At 38.2% G+C, this 17,976-nt stretch overlaps 1 protein-coding gene across 5 annotated transcripts in view; it reads left to right on the forward strand.

Annotated features, from left to right (window-relative positions):
* Positions 1-17,976, forward strand: part of ITPRID2 (ITPR interacting domain containing 2) — a 57,952-nt gene that overhangs the window by 35,149 nt on the left and 4,827 nt on the right. For all 5 annotated transcript variants that reach the window (XM_072418411.1, XM_072418414.1, XM_072418413.1 and 2 more), the window contains 8 exons: positions 9,302-9,371; positions 9,986-10,077; positions 10,739-11,935; positions 14,235-14,315; positions 14,389-14,516; positions 15,971-16,121; positions 16,237-16,305; positions 16,402-16,824. In XM_072418411.1, coding sequence (XP_072274512.1) covers positions 9,302-9,371; positions 9,986-10,077; positions 10,739-11,935; positions 14,235-14,315; positions 14,389-14,516; positions 15,971-16,121; positions 16,237-16,305; positions 16,402-16,824 — 2,211 coding nt within the window. The remainder of the gene's footprint in view (positions 1-9,301; positions 9,372-9,985; positions 10,078-10,738; positions 11,936-14,234; positions 14,316-14,388; positions 14,517-15,970; positions 16,122-16,236; positions 16,306-16,401; positions 16,825-17,976) is intronic.

Consider the following 17,976-nt stretch of genomic DNA (forward strand, 5'->3'; position numbering starts at 1 on the left):
AAGTATTGAATTTTAGTATTTCAGAAAAAGCTAAAAATATTCCATTTAGACCAGTTCCTGAGGCTGCTACACGATGATTATGTGAAATTTTAGACTGGCATTCAGTTGAATATTAGTTTGAAGTAGATAATTATATTGTCATTTTTAATTTGATCTCCATGCTGATTGTTCTTCTATAAAGAATAATGTTCCAGCTTTAGCCTTGTTTCCTCCTGGTCACTCCAAGGGTTAATATCCGAACACACAGCCCATAAAGAGCGTGGGATAGATTACCTCTTGAGCCCGGCTGCTATTATTTAACATTGGGTTTTGTAATAAAATAGAAGTCTGCATGTTTTGTTTTGTTTCACAAACACAAAGACGCTTCTAATTTTAACTCTGGCCTTCTGCGTCAGACCTGAAGCAGGGAGTTTGTTGTGTTCATTTTTGCTGCAGTTTTAGGAGACCCCCTAACCTCATGTAAAATCACTTTTCACTTTCTACCTGGAGAGTCTGCTGCATAAAGACTTGGTAATGTGTAGGCTGATGGCTCCCAGGAAGTGGGTTGGACGACACCAGGCTTCTTTCGGGTGATATGTATTTGTATGGACAACTCTGGAAAGTTTTTTGCCAGTGCTGGGCAATTATTATTTTATTTTTTTTACTGGCAACCAAAGATGCAATTTTTCAAATCTTTATATGGTTTATGCACTTTGTTCATGCTACTTCATGCTTTTGGGGGTGACATCTTAAACTCAAAACTTTCAACCTAAATTGGCATTCATATTTATGTTATGAGATGGAGGAGAAGATGAGTATCGATTTACTTTTATGGACAGACTTCACAGGGAGAAGAAAAAATTCCCCCTCCCTCACTTTTGTAGAGTTTTCCCGCTTATCTCCTGTTTATTCTTTGGGATAGAAAATGTAGTGAAGTTTTGCCAACTCCAGAAAGTGATAAACTGGCAGGTTTTACCCTTGTCTTTTCTATCAAAATAATGTTTTAATGATTGTAACAAAAAAAAAAAAAAAAGAGAGATCCACCATGGGGAATCTCCAAGTCTCTGTATACAGTACAGTGAATGTAAATACAAGCTGAATGTAAAGTCACATCAGATTACTTGTGGTTTGGTATAAAACGATTGGCCACAGAAATTTTGAAATCTGCAGACGTGTATGACAATGTTGTGCAGATGAATCATCTTGTGAAAAAAAATTTGCGGGATTATCTTGCTCATCTGAGTCATTTTATATTGAACTGGTTTGTCAAAAAATGTGTGGGTGGAAATGACAACCCTTGTGGTTATAAATTGCTTATCATTGGCTTCCACCCACATGTCACCCCCCAATCCTTAGTATGGTTTTTATTCTCTATCCACTCTTATCAGCACTTAACTATTACTCCACCCTGTTCTAAAAAGAACTAATGGGCCATTTTTATGACCATATTTAAAGCCTGGTTTCTGTTTTTCATACACATTATCTACTGGAAATTTCAAAAAGGAGCATCCATTTTTAAGCCTGTTTCGAAATATTGCCTTGTGCTTGTTCTTGGGGATGTTTCGTACAAGCTGTATAATGTACAACATGGAAGTTATATTGTAATCTGGTAGTAAGATGTACCTGAAAAAAAGATTTCATGTGGAGAGCACAAGTCTTCAGATTCAGATATAGCTGTAGTGCTCCATTTTAGGATTCTGGTGATCCGGAAACTCATTTTGCTGACCTGTTTGAAATGAGGTCCAAAGGGAATTTAGTCTTAGTTCCTTTTTGCATTACTGATACCCCTTTGCCCTCCTGGTCAGAAAACTATCCTTTCTTTGTGAGCTATGCCATTCCGCAATGTTCTGGCAGTATCTGATGTTTGGCCTCTAACTGAATGTTGGTTCCATCTACTAGGCTCCCTGCATCACTTCTTTGCGCTATATAGGGTCAGCCATCTGCCTCATTGGTAACTGGTCACATTGGCATGACAGTGAAATATTCTACCTAATAATGCTAATAACACCAAATCATTCCTGGTGTGCTCTCCTGTAATTGAGAAGTGACAAGTAAGTGTGAGCAAGGGGAGTTTAGTTCACTTGGAGGGCACTCTGGAGGCACTGAATGGTTAGTTTGCTTGTTAAGTTTCCTTTATCCTTTTGTTATTTTTTTATGTCTCTCAGTTAACATACTTATGTTGTATGATTTATTAATCATTAACAACAAATTTGGTCGTTTCTCAATTGTTTGGAAGTAGGCAAAAGTACAGAGGTTTTTTTTTATTTTTTTTGTACTGAAGATGTGTGTTGATCCTTTTAGAATATTTACATTCCTGAACTTTACCAGTAATAATAGAACTGTCAACCTATTGGTTTTAAGTGCTGCTTTCTAACTTTTTTCCTATATGGAAGTACATTCATTGAAATTCAGGAAGCAAATGCTTCAAAAGCATTAGTGATATGATCCAATATAGCAAACAAAAAACAGATCTTTTGGAATTAACTGCACCTAGCTAGGATCCTCCTGATTATATGCTTGCATAAGAAAAGTAAGCAAACAGCGTTTGACCTAGAACACCACCTACGCAACCTTAGAACGAAGGTTTAAAGGGCGAAGAAGTCTTCTAGAAACCTAGACTTGGCTATGGCTGTGTTTGGCGCAGACCTTTCAGTAGCTTTGTATAATTTTCTTGCCATCTCACAATAATAAACGTTATCACTTTTTCTGCAAAGCTGGATATTTTAATTGTTATAAAAAGTCCCTCTGGTCCAGCCAGATATTTGCCTAGGTTGCCATCAGATGCCATCAGCATTCTGCAGGCAAGAGAAAGCATTTCTTCAGTCTCCTCTCACCAGTGATCAGACTACAACATTGCAAATTAGTTATATTTGGTTACACTGAATTCCACTACAAATACATATGTGAAACATCAAATGAAATCTTGTTTTATCTTCTTCACTTGCATGAATGATTTCCACTTAGTTCTGCTCCTTAGTTCTAAGGAATGAGGAAGTCTTCATATTTCACAATCAGAAACTGATCCCATTGTGTTCCATTTTATCACTTTCAAAAATAAACTTCATTTGTAAATAGGTTGTATACATGGTACCACCAACACGTTCATCTGATCACAAAAATAGTGTTGTGTCCCTTGCTGTGCCTCTGCAGGGTGGTCTAGGAACGCATGCCCATGGAAAGACCTTTAGAGGAGTTGGGAAGGAGACACAATCTTTGTCAGCAGCTAGACAGGTGTATGACTGCATAGGGATTTTCCTTCATTAGAAAGCAAGGGCATGGACTTCTTTCTTCATATTCATCCAGCCCTAATAAAAGACAGTAAACATGTGCAGACATAAGAGGTCAAAAGAGATAAAGTAGTAGCAGTACCATTAAGACGACATGCAGCATCATTATTTCAGCAAGTGAGCTCATATTCTCAGTGTATCTTTTATTCTCTGCATCCTGACTATGCCAGGATTTGCTTAAGACATCATACTAAGACTATGTACACCCGTCCTGTGATTCTCATCCGATAATTACCTTAGGGCTGATATCGGACGAGAATCTGATGTGTGTACAGGACTTGCACATGGATCCGTCCTGGCGTAATGGAAGTGAAGGGGAGAGAGTGCAGTGCGGTGCCACTCTGTCGTTTTCTCCTCTCCATAGAGCAGAACGGTTCTGCATGGTCTGCAATGGTTCATTCATGCATCGTGCAGTCTTTTGTCATTGGAAAGGATTGTGAAAAAACCTTTTCAAGGACAATTATTGAACGTGTGTACGCGGCCTTAAGCTCTGGCCTAGGTCTTTTCTCTTGCAATATGCTCCTCGTAACAAAATTGTTCTCCCGCTTATGTGCGGTGTTTGTTGCAGACAGCAGTGGTGGGCAGAAGAGGTATTGAGGAGGAAGTGCAGCCAACAGTGTAGTATGACCACTATGCAGAAATATATTGCAGTTTCCACAATTTCTAAAACATCAGCTGTACCTTAATAGGATAACTTGGTCATCCTGGAAATAGTCAGCAGCAGCAATGTGCAAGAGATAAAGTTGGAAATCGAAGTGAAAAAAAAAAATCTAAAACACTGAGCTATAGCAAGCTAAATGTCATCCAGTTAGGGTTTAGAGCTGCTTTAAACTATGAAATGTTGTATAATTATATGCACATGTTTTGAAAAGCTGTCGTATGAACCAGATTGCTCTATATGTTTATAGAAAGTACTCAAATTCAATTATTCCTAAAATTGGCACATTTTTCTCCTGTCTCTTCGAATACAGATGCCTAACAAGAAAATTTTCCAGATGATGTCCTCAAATTTTCTTTTCAAACTCCTTGGAAAAAATCCTTTTCCGTCATTAACAGGTTCTTTAGATGATATGTACAAGGGGTAACAGTGACAGGAAACAGAAGTTTAGGTTGGTAATAGACTTTTAAACAAAGGAAGACTTCTCCCTTTTTTCTGCGTATTTCATTTTTCCAGAAACTGTAAATGTCACTTGTTTTTCATAGGGGTTTGGCCATTTCTTTGACATGTGTTCCCTGCGACATTAGATAAGCACACATTTCCTTTTTTAATATGCCACAGTAATATCATGAAAAGTCATTGTGAGAAGTCTGCCGCTAGAAAGTGAACTAAATGGGTACTTAAGGAAATGGTGTGAATGGAGGCTTGATAAGCATGGATAGAGAAATGAGTATCTCGTCACATGCTTTTAAGGCTTTTAAAGATAAGGTATACAGCGCTGAGTAATATGTTGGCGCTATATAAATCCTGTATAATAATAAGGTCTCTTTCTGAGAAAAAAAATTGTACCTATTGACCTCCTAGGTTCTATATGCCGATCCTTTTTTTTGCAAGGACCAATTTTTAGATAATTTAAGATGACTCTATTAAAGATCGAAATAATTTTTAATGAAAAGGGGCTTCACACCAAAGAATAACTCGAAGATGCAATAATTTCCTAATAAAGTATAAGGAACAACCATTCCTAAACAGAGTTGGTGAATATTGTAATGCAGTCACCCTCCCCCCCAGAAATTCATGTAATGGAATGTCAGTCGACATCTCGGGTAGTGAACCAGACATCCATACAACACATATACACAAATATTGAATTTTGAACATCTCCTGGATATATTAGTAATTTAGTTAGTTCTGAAATACCTGTCCTTGCTGGGAGATTGGCCTTGCCAGGGGCAGCCTAAGGCTAACAATAGACTGCAGGACATGTCTGTTTTGGACAGGTCAGGTGAGTGTTTCCAAAACCATACTGTTGAAAGAACAAAGTGTATGTCAGGTGTAGAGCTCTGGCTTGTTCGGGGCAACAGCTACCCCCACTTTGCATCCAAAATACCGGTTGTGTTTAAAATGTCCGGTGTAAACTTTGTGTTGCACAAGAAAATTGCAAATGTCTCATGCTATACCACACAGTTAAAGGCTATCACTATTGCCTAATATTATGACCTTCTGTCCATGGGTTATGTATAAAATGTGCTGAGGCTGATCAGAATTTTGTGTAAGTGTTCAGTGAAGAAACAACCATTGGAAACTGGTTGGGTATATCACTGGTTTCTCATACGTAATGGTGCTTTAGGATGCTAATGGTCAGATGCTGACAGGGGTAATGGTCACCTGGGCATGTTATTATGTTTTTCAGTCTGTCAATGAGTGTCTGCTTGCATCGCTTGTCTGCCTCCTCTCTCCTCTTTAATATTATGAACTTACCAAGTCTTCACAGAGCTTGCTAGTTGATAGATCACCCGAAGCTTTCATTTATTATCCTATCCAGAGGGTAATTGGATAGCAAAGACATGTCACAGCACCATCTCATATTTGTGGTTAGCCTGAGACAGCAAAGTTTATTAAGTTGGCTTTCTTTACACCAAGGTGTCGGGTATAGAAGTGTATTTCAGCTCTATTAGCAACCCAGCTTCCCCCTCCCCTCCAGCTCAAATTCTTGTCTTGGTATGCAAATCTCTGCTGGAATAAACAAAGGTGCTCTGTTGGCATATAATTATGTGGCAGGTCGGAGGAGTGTACATAGAAGGCGTGAGAGCTCTGGAGTGGGTTGATGAACGGCACATTGTTTTATATACAGCCAACGAGTCTAAAGTTGCAGGATTTTGAAAATCTGTACATTTTATAATTTTTTACCATGAAGTGGCACTTGGATAGATTCCTGAAGACATTCTCATTTTATTATTGCTCTGTAAAGAATGTAACAAATGGCACAGGCTGGGTTTTATTTGGCATTTCCCATATGGCTGAGCATTATAGAGAACATTACAATTGAAACTTAGATATCCGTTTAATACCAGATTTATTCACAATCCCCTTTCCAATTATTTAAATGGTTCCTGGTTCTAGTATCAACACATGCTTTAGGATACATTACATATATAAATCACACAGCTCTCTTTTAGTTAAACAAGGTAGAACACTATTTAAAAATGTATCATTTTGGAATTTTCCCATCAGCCGGTTATAGAGGAAATGGCTTTGCAGGAAAACTATATCTGACACAGAGAGAAACATTATAATCCGGTAAATGCTGCTATCTTGTGGCTATGAGGTGACATTGTCTCCACCGGAGTGAAAAATAAACCGTGAAGGTGATAATGTCCCAGCTTGAATTATGTGAAATTTTAAATTGCCTAAACTTATTTTAGTGCCAAATAAACTTGCCTGTTATGCTGCCTGTGTAACAGACTGTAGCCGGCTTTTCTGGTCTGTGTGTGTTCACTTGGATTGCAGTAACCATATTCAAAGTGATCCAGCCTTCAGTTTTGTTCCTTGTAGGAATACTGTAGATCAGGGGTGTCAAACTCAAATACCCAAAGGGCCAAAATTTAAAACTTCCAACAGTTGCGGACCAGCCTTGAAATGTATGTAATGATATGTATTGAGGACATTTTTCCTTCTCATTAGATATAAACTCTTTTCATATGGAAACAAAGAGGGTTTTGCTTCACATTCAGTCTGGAACAAGCTTATAGAGAAAGATGCATAAAATAAAAAAAATCTTTAATTTTACTTAAGAAAAAATCTTATGCCTATTTCTCTATTTGTAGCCTTCTGAGTTAAATTTCAATGGTAACCTTTTTTCACAGGCAAGCAATATTATTCTATGAAAATCCAACCATTCAAGTCTATGCCTTGGAGTAGCAAGAAAAAGTACAGCTGAGGGGGAGTGCTGGAAATGCCAGACGCAGCCAATGTGGAGCTAAATCTTATGAGTTGCCCGCTGCTGCATATCCCTCTTCGTTGAATTAGCGCTGCTACTAAAATTCCCGGCATTATTAGCACCTATAAAACTGTCCAATCCTGGGCCACGCATAGGCAGAGTGCCCGCTGGTCTATAGACGGGAGTGATGCCAGGAATTGTAGTAACGGCGCTATTTCAATGCAGCGGCGGGCCAGCTGCAGTTCATATTTAGGGTTCCTTTGGGAGTCAAACAAAAGGATGTTGGGGGCCAGAGTTTGACACCCCTGCTGTAGATGGAAAAAGGTTGCAACTAAAATAACCATATATTTAGATACATACACAAGTACAATGATTCCCTCCCATAAGAAATGGTTGTCCTTGTCTTGGGTGAAAATCTGACTTGTACAGAGACCACAACACATTGAATGACCACCGTGCACTCCTATTCTCCTTCCCCCCCCCTCCATAGAAGAGAGAGCGTTGTACAGCGCTTGTTCATTTATCTGTCAATGGAAACAATCATGACAGATAGTTCTGACAATAATCCAATCATGACTTCTATCGGATGTCTGTATCGGGCTTAAAGCAATTTTGTTTTTCATCCTTATGAGGAAAGGAAGTGCTCAGCCATTTGATTTATCCCGGGAGAAGCCATGATGTATGTATGTAGTTGTGCTCTTACCTTCCATAGTCATGAATGTTTATGTGTCCAGGGTGAACATACATGCTACAGTGGATTGTGAACATCATACCGTCTCTGTAGCTTTAGCTAAGGTTACGTACACATGTCGTTACGTCCGATGAGTCTCGTCTAATAATCGCCTCGGGCTGATATCAGATGAGAATCTGAAGTGTGTACATCGCTGCTTGTTTATGTATCAGTCCTGCTGGATTCACAAACGATGAACAATCATAATTACAGTGAAGGGGAGAGAGCGCAGCGGGGTGCTACTCCGTCGTTCTCCCCTCTCCATAGAGCAGCGCTGTATGTACAGGGCTTGTTAATGGCATCGTGCAGTCTTTTGTCATTGGAAAGGATCTTTCACGATCGACAATTATTGCGTGTGTGTGTAAGCAGCCTAAGGATTTGGGCCAAAGTGCAATAACTTTGTTTTTTTATATTGCACACGGCTTTGATGGACTTTACTGTCTTACAACACTTGAATTGAACTGCTTGAATATAAGACCTTGATCACTATCTACATTATTAGTTGTTAAAATTTTAGCTTGTATGTGTTCAGTGCTGCATAATTAGGTGACTGTTTGTTAGGGTTGATCAGGTTTATTTTCTTATCAGTCTTTACCTGTGATGACATTCAGCTATGATATAATGTGTGCTAATTTTATCACTCATCATGTTTGCATTCCTATATATCCAAACACAAGTTATCTTTAAGTTCAGAAAACTTTCCATTACCGTGTTTCCATGCTTGGCTTTACACAGTGGGAGGGTACACTAGACAAAGAAGCGCTGGTCATCTGTTATCTTGCAACCATGATCAACAGTCCCCTAGCATCAAAATGTTAATCTTTCTGTAGCACTAGCGCAGTTGAATAACATAACCATGTCATGCAGTTTTAGTGCTTGTTCTCTTTTATTGTGTTTTTTTTCCTGTATATTTTTCTAGATACAAAATGTTTTTGCTGTTCATTATTTAGACACCATACAGGGCAGTGTGAAAGCTTTTATTGCCTGTAATGTCTGTTTACCTCCGGGTTTCTTATAGCTGCCAAACTATTGTGCGACCTCTGTTTGCTGTACAGGAAACGGGTGCGTGATTCATATTTCAGTAACTGCTTTTTTCAGCGGGATTTCTTTGTATAAAACATGTCACAAGGCACTTCCTTTGTGCTTTTGGAAGCTATTGTTTAGCTGCATGTATTTATTTCTTTTACTTTTTTACATCATAATGGCTAGTTCTGGGGTAGGTATGAATATTTTGTCTTTTGTATGTGGGTTGGCTTAATGAAACTCTTTCTCGCTAGGAAGAGGCTTTTTCTGTATGCTGCAGATACTTTTATCTTGGCAGCCATGCTCTGAGAAACCTTAAAATAGCTTTAAGTAGGGTTTGTGTTCAAAATATACATTACTGAATGCGTTTGCTGTCAGCCTGTCTGAAATGTTGTTCTCTTTAGTTGCAGAGCACAGAGGAGGAGCCTTCCCAAGTTCCACCTATAAGTCAGTTGGCTACGGAAAAAAGCAAAGGTAAGCAGTTTTATTTGTAAAGCTACTTTTATATGAATTTGATATTAATTTTGCTATCCGATATGTGGTAAGTGGGATTTTTTTCCCTCATAATGTTTTGCCGTGACCAGTGATGGATAGTGAATATTAGAGAACCTGTAACTGAACAATAAATGAACCAAACTAATTAAAATAAGATTGAGTAGTTAATGCAGTACATCGTACATCCAATACTGGGGATTTTTTAATGTCTTTATTTAAAACAAACTCCAGACCTTTGCATCCCCATATTGTTTTCTCATATATACCTTAATTGGCTAAAAACTAGATCTTACATTTATCAGCCATGAACATTTGCTGGGAATCCTCCTTCAAATGTAGATTCTCTGTTGCATGAAAATGCCTTTATTCACTGCATCCACACTGGGCCAGGGTTGGTGGAAGGGGATGTTGTGAGCCCACCCTCCCAAAATATCAGCCTGATGAATAGCATTTGGCTCCTAATACTTTTTGTGGTCTGGTGTTGGGAGGTAATTGGCAGCCTTATGCAACTGTGAACTACCTGTTCAAAAAAAGAATGCAGAATAAAAGCCAAATTATAAAAAATATATATTTTTTTTTTTTTATCTTTACAGATAATCTGCTAAGAACTGCCAGCCAGCATTCTGATAGCAGTGGCTTTGCCGAAGACACATCTGCTGACTGCCTCCTAACAAATTCTCTTCCGGTAAGAAGTTAGTACAGCTGTAAACTGGCAACTTGACAGCAAATTATTAGATGTAGATTTAAATACCTAATATGCTTTAACTTAAACAATTTCAAGTTCTCTGAAAAAAAATCTTTATTATGGCTGGGAAAGATTAGACAATGTGAACAGTATGTGCTAGATGTTGCACAATACTGGTTACCTTCTGCCAGAACCTACCTAATTATTCCGTCCTAGTTGATTATGTTCTGGCTAAGATTACTGACCTGTTAACAATTACATAAATATATTTGTGATTTCTGAAAAAAAAACCTAATATGACAAGCTTAGCCTTCTTTATTTCACAAAGGTATATTGTAAGAGGGAAGTGTGAAATTTAGTTAGGCTAAGCCGATTTGTTATTTTTTTTTTTTTTTTTCTCTAAGGTTTTTAAAAAACTTGATTTAAACAAAAAATGTGTCCTACCTACCTTGCACAGTGCTTTAACAGTAACCATTGAAATTAAATTAACAGTAAATAATGAAATGTTTATTAAACCCAGTCCTAAAATACAGTCTACAGCAGTCATACAGTCACCCATGGAGATGCAGTAGTTCTAGTTTAATAGTTTACTATATAGATGACTGACCTTGTGTGTTTAGATATTTCAACTTTAACTCTGTTCTATGTTTTTGTTTAACAGGTCCAAGACTCTTTGCAGGCAATGGGAAGTAGTGCTGACAGCTGTGATAGTGAAACAACCGTAACATCTGTAGGAGAGGACCTAAGAACCCCACTAGCGGTCGATCAGAGGGAATCCATTGACTTAGATGATGATGAGTTCCTAACTCCTGTTGATCGAAAAGTATTTTTTGAAGAAAAAGAACTAAACGAGCAGCTTCTACAGGCCTCTACACCAGGTTTAAGTCAAAATGAGATGTGTAACACTACTGGGGACCTCCACTTTGCTGTGGGTGATACTCAAGAGATAAGTAAGCAGGAAGCTGAAATACAGCAGGAGGAGACCGCGGATGGTGATTTGGAAACACAAAGTGATTTTGAAGCTATTTCTTATACCACTCACCATATATCGGAAACATTGGACAGTTTCTCAGACTATGATAGCTATCCTGCATTTAGTAGAACAGATTCAAGTTCTGTGGATCGGGTTAATACTGCCCTACAGAGGGCTCAAAAGAAACTGTTTGGTTCTTCTGAGACAATAGGTACAAGGACTGGGCGTAGCACAGTGTCTTCAAAGGACCTGCTGAAACGAAGGCACAAGTTTGCAAACTCTGGTTACCCATTAAGGAGGACTCAGTCCCTACCTTCTGCAATAAGTCCTGTAAAAGTGGTATCCAAAGTGAATATTGTCTTAAATTCTGGAAAGGCAACTGTATGTAGCCCCCCATCATTTTCCTACAAGTATACCGCAGAGGAGGATGAATCCTTGGAACAAATTGATGAAGTAGACCCAACCCCTAAATCCACAGCATACAGGTTTCCGGTATCCGATAACAAGGAAGCCCAAAAAAGTAACCAGGGGCGAGTGTCAGAAGATCCATATTCCAGATCGCATTCATGCACAGTACACGTCCCATCACACAGGTCTCATTCGTCCTGTTCTCTTCACTCCTTGCAGTCGGACTGGCATGACCGACCACTATGTGAACATTCAAGAACGTGGAGCACACATAGTGTTCCTAACTTTTCTGGTTCCACATGTGGTTCAATTATGTCCCCATTTTCCTGTTCACTTAATCAGAGGTTTGCATATGGATCACCTCACAGATCCTGTTCCGGGTGCGCTGTGCCTATAAATGCTCCTCCTTCCACTACTGAAATGCAGCTGCGTCGGGTCCTACATGACATCAGGAGTTCACTTCAAAATCTTTCACAGGTAATTAAAAATTGTTTTTTACACTTAAATATTTGTAAATTTGGATGGGCCCCAAAAAAACGGGCCAAATGTCCTAAATAATCTAAAGCTTTTAATTTTGGATACAGTCATAATGGCTTAGTCCCCACTGGAAATATTGACACACTGGGACCCCTCAGAATCCCAAAATATAGGCCAGGCACAAGCTTTAAACACTGTTATGCCCACAAGTGCTCCTGGAGGTTCAGTTGGGGTGATTGATAAGAATAGAAGGTCAGCTGCTTGGAAGCCATTCCTGGTACCTCCAGGTATGGAGGAGAGTGCACAATTTATCTAGGCTAGGATAAAGTGGAAAGGTTCCTTACTTACTAGACAAGCAGCTTTATGTTGAATTAATTCGGAATATTCCCAAATATTTCTAGGCTATGCTTTGGCTTTTTTTTTTTAATTTATAAATACTGTAATTTGGCATCCATCTGTGCTTTAGGAAAAATATTTAGCATTATCTTTTTTTTATGTGGGTATGCAGTCAAGCCTGTATGCCATAGGGCAAAGGTTACCAACCTTTTCGAACCCACGGACCACTAAAATTACTGTCTCCCGAGCGCACATGCGCGGGGAGCTGTGTGTCACTCAAAGGGAACCCTAATGCCCTGCTGAGGGTAATGGTCTGAGGAAAGTACACGTTTTCTTTCAGTTGACTAAACCCAAAACCTAGCATGTAAACTAACCAACCTAGCCCTTTTTTCTTTGAGCATAGTGCTTTTTTTAACAATAAAAATAATTTTCACAATGAAAACCATTAGGTGGATAATAATCTTGCAGAGTTACCTGTAAAAATCTCAGCCTTCCATGCAGTGGAGCAAATCCCAGTTACAATGAAGACATCGGCATTGTAATGTGGAGGTGCACATGTAATGAAGCAGTTTTTTCCCAATAACCATTTATTTTTGTGGGACATTTTTTAAGATCTCCAATCTCTCAACTTTAGGTACATCTTTAGTCTGAAGAAGAGTGGCATTGTAGGTATCTTGTCTGGAACACACGTTTTGGCTACTTTGATATTTGCACTTATAATACACAACTAATCTATTTCAGTCCAGTCAAATCATCTATGAAGCCAAATAAAAAAAAAACCTGGTTATCATAATACATTATCAAAGCACATGGGAATTGTGTACAATGTATTTTTGGAGTTGTAAGAGGAAGTGACAAATGCCAATGACAAGTGAGCCACACTGCATGATGTGTGTTAATTAGCATGGAAACTAAACATAATATTTTCTGTTCCTTTCAAACTGGTCCTTTTGGTTTTATGTTACAGTGACATAAGGAGAATTTGGAGCATGTGAGGCTTAATTAAAGTGTATTTTATTCCACCACTTTGGAACCTACAATTGATGGAAATCTCTATTTTAGTTTTTTGTGTAGTAAGCTGTCATGAGAATGTTTAGCTTTCTCAGTTGTAGCTTCCATTCCTTCCAACAGCCGTACAGATTTCACGCTCCTCTGCCAATTTCATGGACTCTGAGACCACACACATTTTAGAAGCACACAGTCATGTCATGGAGGATCCTACCCATCAATCCACCACAATATACAATTTACTTTGTTATGCTAACATTACAAACTATTATGTATTCAGTTTCTAAATGTACAATTTTTAGCCCAAAAGTCAGGCAACCATTTTGGCATATTTATCATTGGAAGAATAATATTGGAAACAAGTTGTTCTCCCCCTCCTGTTATTGGCATTGGTATCTTATCTGTTTAGATAAATCTGCAGCAGAGGTGGACTTGGCAGACAGTGTCCCCCTGTGCAAAACTGACTTGGGGCTCTTGTATGTGCCCCTGTTTGCTGAGGAAGGTCCTGGGGCCTCGTGCATCTGCACACTCTACACCTCCCTATTTCTGCCTTCGATCTGCACGAATGTTACTCAGTTAAGGGTAGGCTAAAGAAGATCTTTGTATTTTTGCATGCAGCTTTGTTTCTGGGCACAGATCAGATGTTGCCCTTGTATGTAATATGTGAACGTGGCCAGGCTTTAAAAAGTTGCAATGTAATTGATATTACCAAGAAGTAAATGAGCTTTATAACAACCCATTATGAGGCTTTATCATGTTTTGTTTTCAAAGCCCATGTACAGCTTTTTAAGAACAAAAAAATGATTGTCTATAAATCTAACACCCTTTATGTCCTGGCCACGGTGATGAACTGATATGTTTAGAAATACTAAATTTTTCTGCATGTCCCATGGCCTCTTTCTAGCCCATAACGTTATTTGCTTCTAATCTGCCCTTATATTTTCTTTTTTTTTAGCATCCGATAATGCGAGGTAATGACATGGCGTCTGCCAGCATGTATAACACTCAGAGGTCGTCCGTCTTATCCCTCTATGAAGTAAGTTCTGTGTGTGGTGGGGCTGTCTATCTCAGTGTCGGACACCTATTTATTTTTGTGTTTTGTTGTTTAGAATACATTCCAGGAACTACAGATAATGAGAAGAAGTTTAAATCTATTCCGCACACAAATGATGGACTTGGAGTTGAATATGTTACGGCAACAAACTATGGTTTATCAGCATTTGTCTGAAGATGAGAGGTGGGATGATCCTTGTACTGTGAAATTTATGTAGAAGTTACTTAGAGCAGTTGCTTCTGTGAACATTATATTTATTTAGGTTTCCTTTAATGTAATAATTACACCTGAATCCTAAAAGAATATTCAAGCAACAATTAGTCATTAAAACCAAGTCTATTATTATATGGTAGTCCACCATACTGATTTTGTCTGTTCACATAAATATAACCTAGAGATTTGAAAAGCAACCCCAAGCTGTCTATTAATATATATAATATATAAATACAATGTTAAGGATGTTTTGGGCTTCCGGTGCAGTTTTCCTTGTCTTCCTCTTTAGGAATCATTATTTTGTGAATACCTTCCTCTTGTGGCCAGAAGTTAAATTGCACCTTTTGCTTTTGACAAGGTCTAAATGAAAGATAAAGGAAACGCAGGCAACATGTTCCATGTTAGTGAATGTGTACTTATAATAATGCCACAGGTTCCATTTAGATCTCTATTCCTCTTCTTTAGATCTTTTCTCTTAGTGTGTGCTGGAGAAGGGGGAACACGCAGCAGCACCATCACAAAATCAATAAAAATAAAAGCCATCTTCACTTCACTGAGCACCACCATGTCACTTCTGTAACAGTTTGTTTAAATATCAGTCACTTTTATTGTGCAGTATTGCAATACACGTATAAATCATTGCTGTATTTTCAACTGTAAATTTCCATCCTAATTACATAAATTACAGCATTCTGTTTATACATTACTTGCCCCTACATTTACAAGGTCTGAATTTATGTTTACCAAGGGTACACTGGTTTTGTGAACCATTTCAAATGGTGTTTGTTTTTCGTTTGCCAAAAATTGCAAGATTAAGAGACAGTTCTTTTCACAGCCTGATGCCTGATTATGATTATGCCTTCTGGAAAAGCAAGGATACCTTCTTTGAACTTTATTTTACATACCAGCTTGTAGCCCAGGCACTGCTTCATCCCTGCCCAACATCATTTGGTATATCCATTTCAATGCCTAAAAGAGAGGGAATGTCATGGGTGGAAAGGATGTCTTATGGGCAGTGTGTGCCAAACATGTTGCTAGTTTCTGTGGGCAAAGAACAGAAAATAAGCAAACAATGTTTTAAACAGAAGAATTTTATACTTTGATTCAAACTAAGCAACTTTATTTGTGGTAAAGTGGTTATCTTTTTGTTAACTGTAAATTTTGTTCCAGAATTACATTTTGAACTCTATCTAGTTAGAGTGGTATCACAGGCCCTGCACCAGCAAGGGATTTAAGCAAGCATTGCACATTAAGGAACACTGACTTGAGTCAGTGAGTTGGTATTATTATGTATAGGAAATGGAGGGTGTGCCAGTGGCTACATGGTTTTAATTTTTCATGACTCTGGTACATATTGGTTACAGACATTCTTCACATCCCTACTTATACCTAATGTACACATTATATTTTTTTTTTAATTTCAGGTATGAGGCTGATCAGCTGCAGGGTCTAAGAAACTCTGTGCGAATAGAACTGCAGGAGTTAGAACTTCAGCTGGATGATCGATTGCTCACTCTTGAGGACCAACTCCGCAATTACCACATGTCCTCACCTTTTCAGCGACAAATGCCTATGGTAAAATTTTGTTTTATTGTTCCCGCCAGATTAATTATAGAGTAAACATTGGTAATGAAATCCTGTTCATCTATTTCTGCAATATAAGCCCTTATAAGCTTTTTTTCCTGTTTAGGGTATGTACGGAGGAAGAGGAAGTACTGACAGTCTGCTGTTCACTTCTCCCTTGAATGTCATAGAACCAGTAAGTTTCATACTTTTGTATATGTATTATTATATATGTCTTTTTAGGCTCAAATCACAGAAATGTGATCCATTCATTATTTTTTTTGTTTCATAGGTGACAGAGTTGATTCGAGAACAGTCGCACCTAAAATCAGAATTGGGGCTTGAAGACATTAGATTGGAACCTGGAGCTGACCAATGTGATTCTGTCGTATCTCAAGCAGCCTCTGATTCATCCTCAGGTTGCTCCAGTCTGCTATATAAAAACAGGAAAGGTCCACTAAATATTTCTGACACTGTTGATAAGTCAAAAGCACAAACCCCTCCAAGCAAAGCTGTATACCGTGCTTCTGTAGCTCTAACACCAAGCCCTCCAGTTAGAGCTAATCAGAATAAGACAGAATCTTCAGAAGAACCTGGAAACTTTAAGTTGGATTCAGCAGAGAAGTCAGAGTTGGAAACTGTGACTCCTTCATCTGATGGGGCAACACGCTGGAGTCCTGAAGAAAGCAGGGAATTGCAGCAAGTAATACGAGAGGTATGTTTTCTTGAACTCCATTATTTATAAAATATATATGGTGTCTTCTATTAAATATTAGCCTATACTTTAAGCTTTTTAGCATTTTATGGAAGTATTTTTATCAAATAGGCTAAAGGTTAAACAAAATAATCCCTGACTGTTCCTGATCAGTAAATGGTCTTCTCTTACACTAAAAATAGTAGCATATAATATTAGTGCCCTTTTCTGATACCATTAGGGTCTATAAATATTTTCAACATCAATAAATAAATCAATATATTGTTCCGAGGTGTTGGTTAAATCCACTAAATTGGTATCGCTTGTAGGGGCAAACTGTGGTTCTCTCATCAGTAAGTAGCTCAGGCCTAATGCTGTATCCATCCCATTCCAAGCATTCTTATCACACTCTGGTTAAACAAAATGAGACCCATAAATTGCCCATTTAAAGTAATATTATGCTGTACATCTGGGTGTTGGTGGCTTTTGAAAATTTTTAGCTCCATCTTTTCTGAATTGGCATATGCACACCATATTTTCATCCTATATTTTTTTTTGAGCCTTCCATCCTGCTTAATGCTTTACTAATTGAATTCACTGGAAAGGTGCATTAAGTTGCAATGACAGTAGAATTAATAATCATTAATGTTTTCTGTTTCTGCAGACAACTTTGTTTAAATATAAACTGTCTGAAATTTTTATTAGTCCAGGCAGATCTTGAAAGACTTCAAGGGAAAGAGAAAAGTAGTTGATCAGGAACTATAGTCAGCATTACTATATTAGAGAAAAACATTTGCAGGTTCTATTCTGTAGATATAACTTTCATATAAAACACGGCTAAAGTTGGATCATTGAATGAGGAGTGCTCCATGGGTCACAGCATATACCAAGTTGGATGGCTTTATCATTTTTCCACAAAGCTAGATGGCTGCACATGTATGTAATTTCTCTATTTAGACTACAGGATAAACCTCATACCTCCAAGCTAGTTGCATCCTTGCTAGATTACAGATTATCCAGTAGAGTTTATAAAGACACTGTATACAGAGTACACTACAGCCCATATACTTGGTGGAGAGGAAGAAAGGGCAATCTGAAGAAAAGCCCTGTGTAGGTAATAATGTGTGGATAAGATCCTGAAATGCTTAGTGTAGGCAAATATTTGGGATGAAG

The sequence above is a fragment of the Pyxicephalus adspersus genome, chromosome 7 (assembly GCF_032062135.1).
Source record: "Pyxicephalus adspersus chromosome 7, UCB_Pads_2.0, whole genome shotgun sequence".
NCBI lineage: Eukaryota > Metazoa > Chordata > Amphibia > Anura > Pyxicephalidae > Pyxicephalus > Pyxicephalus adspersus.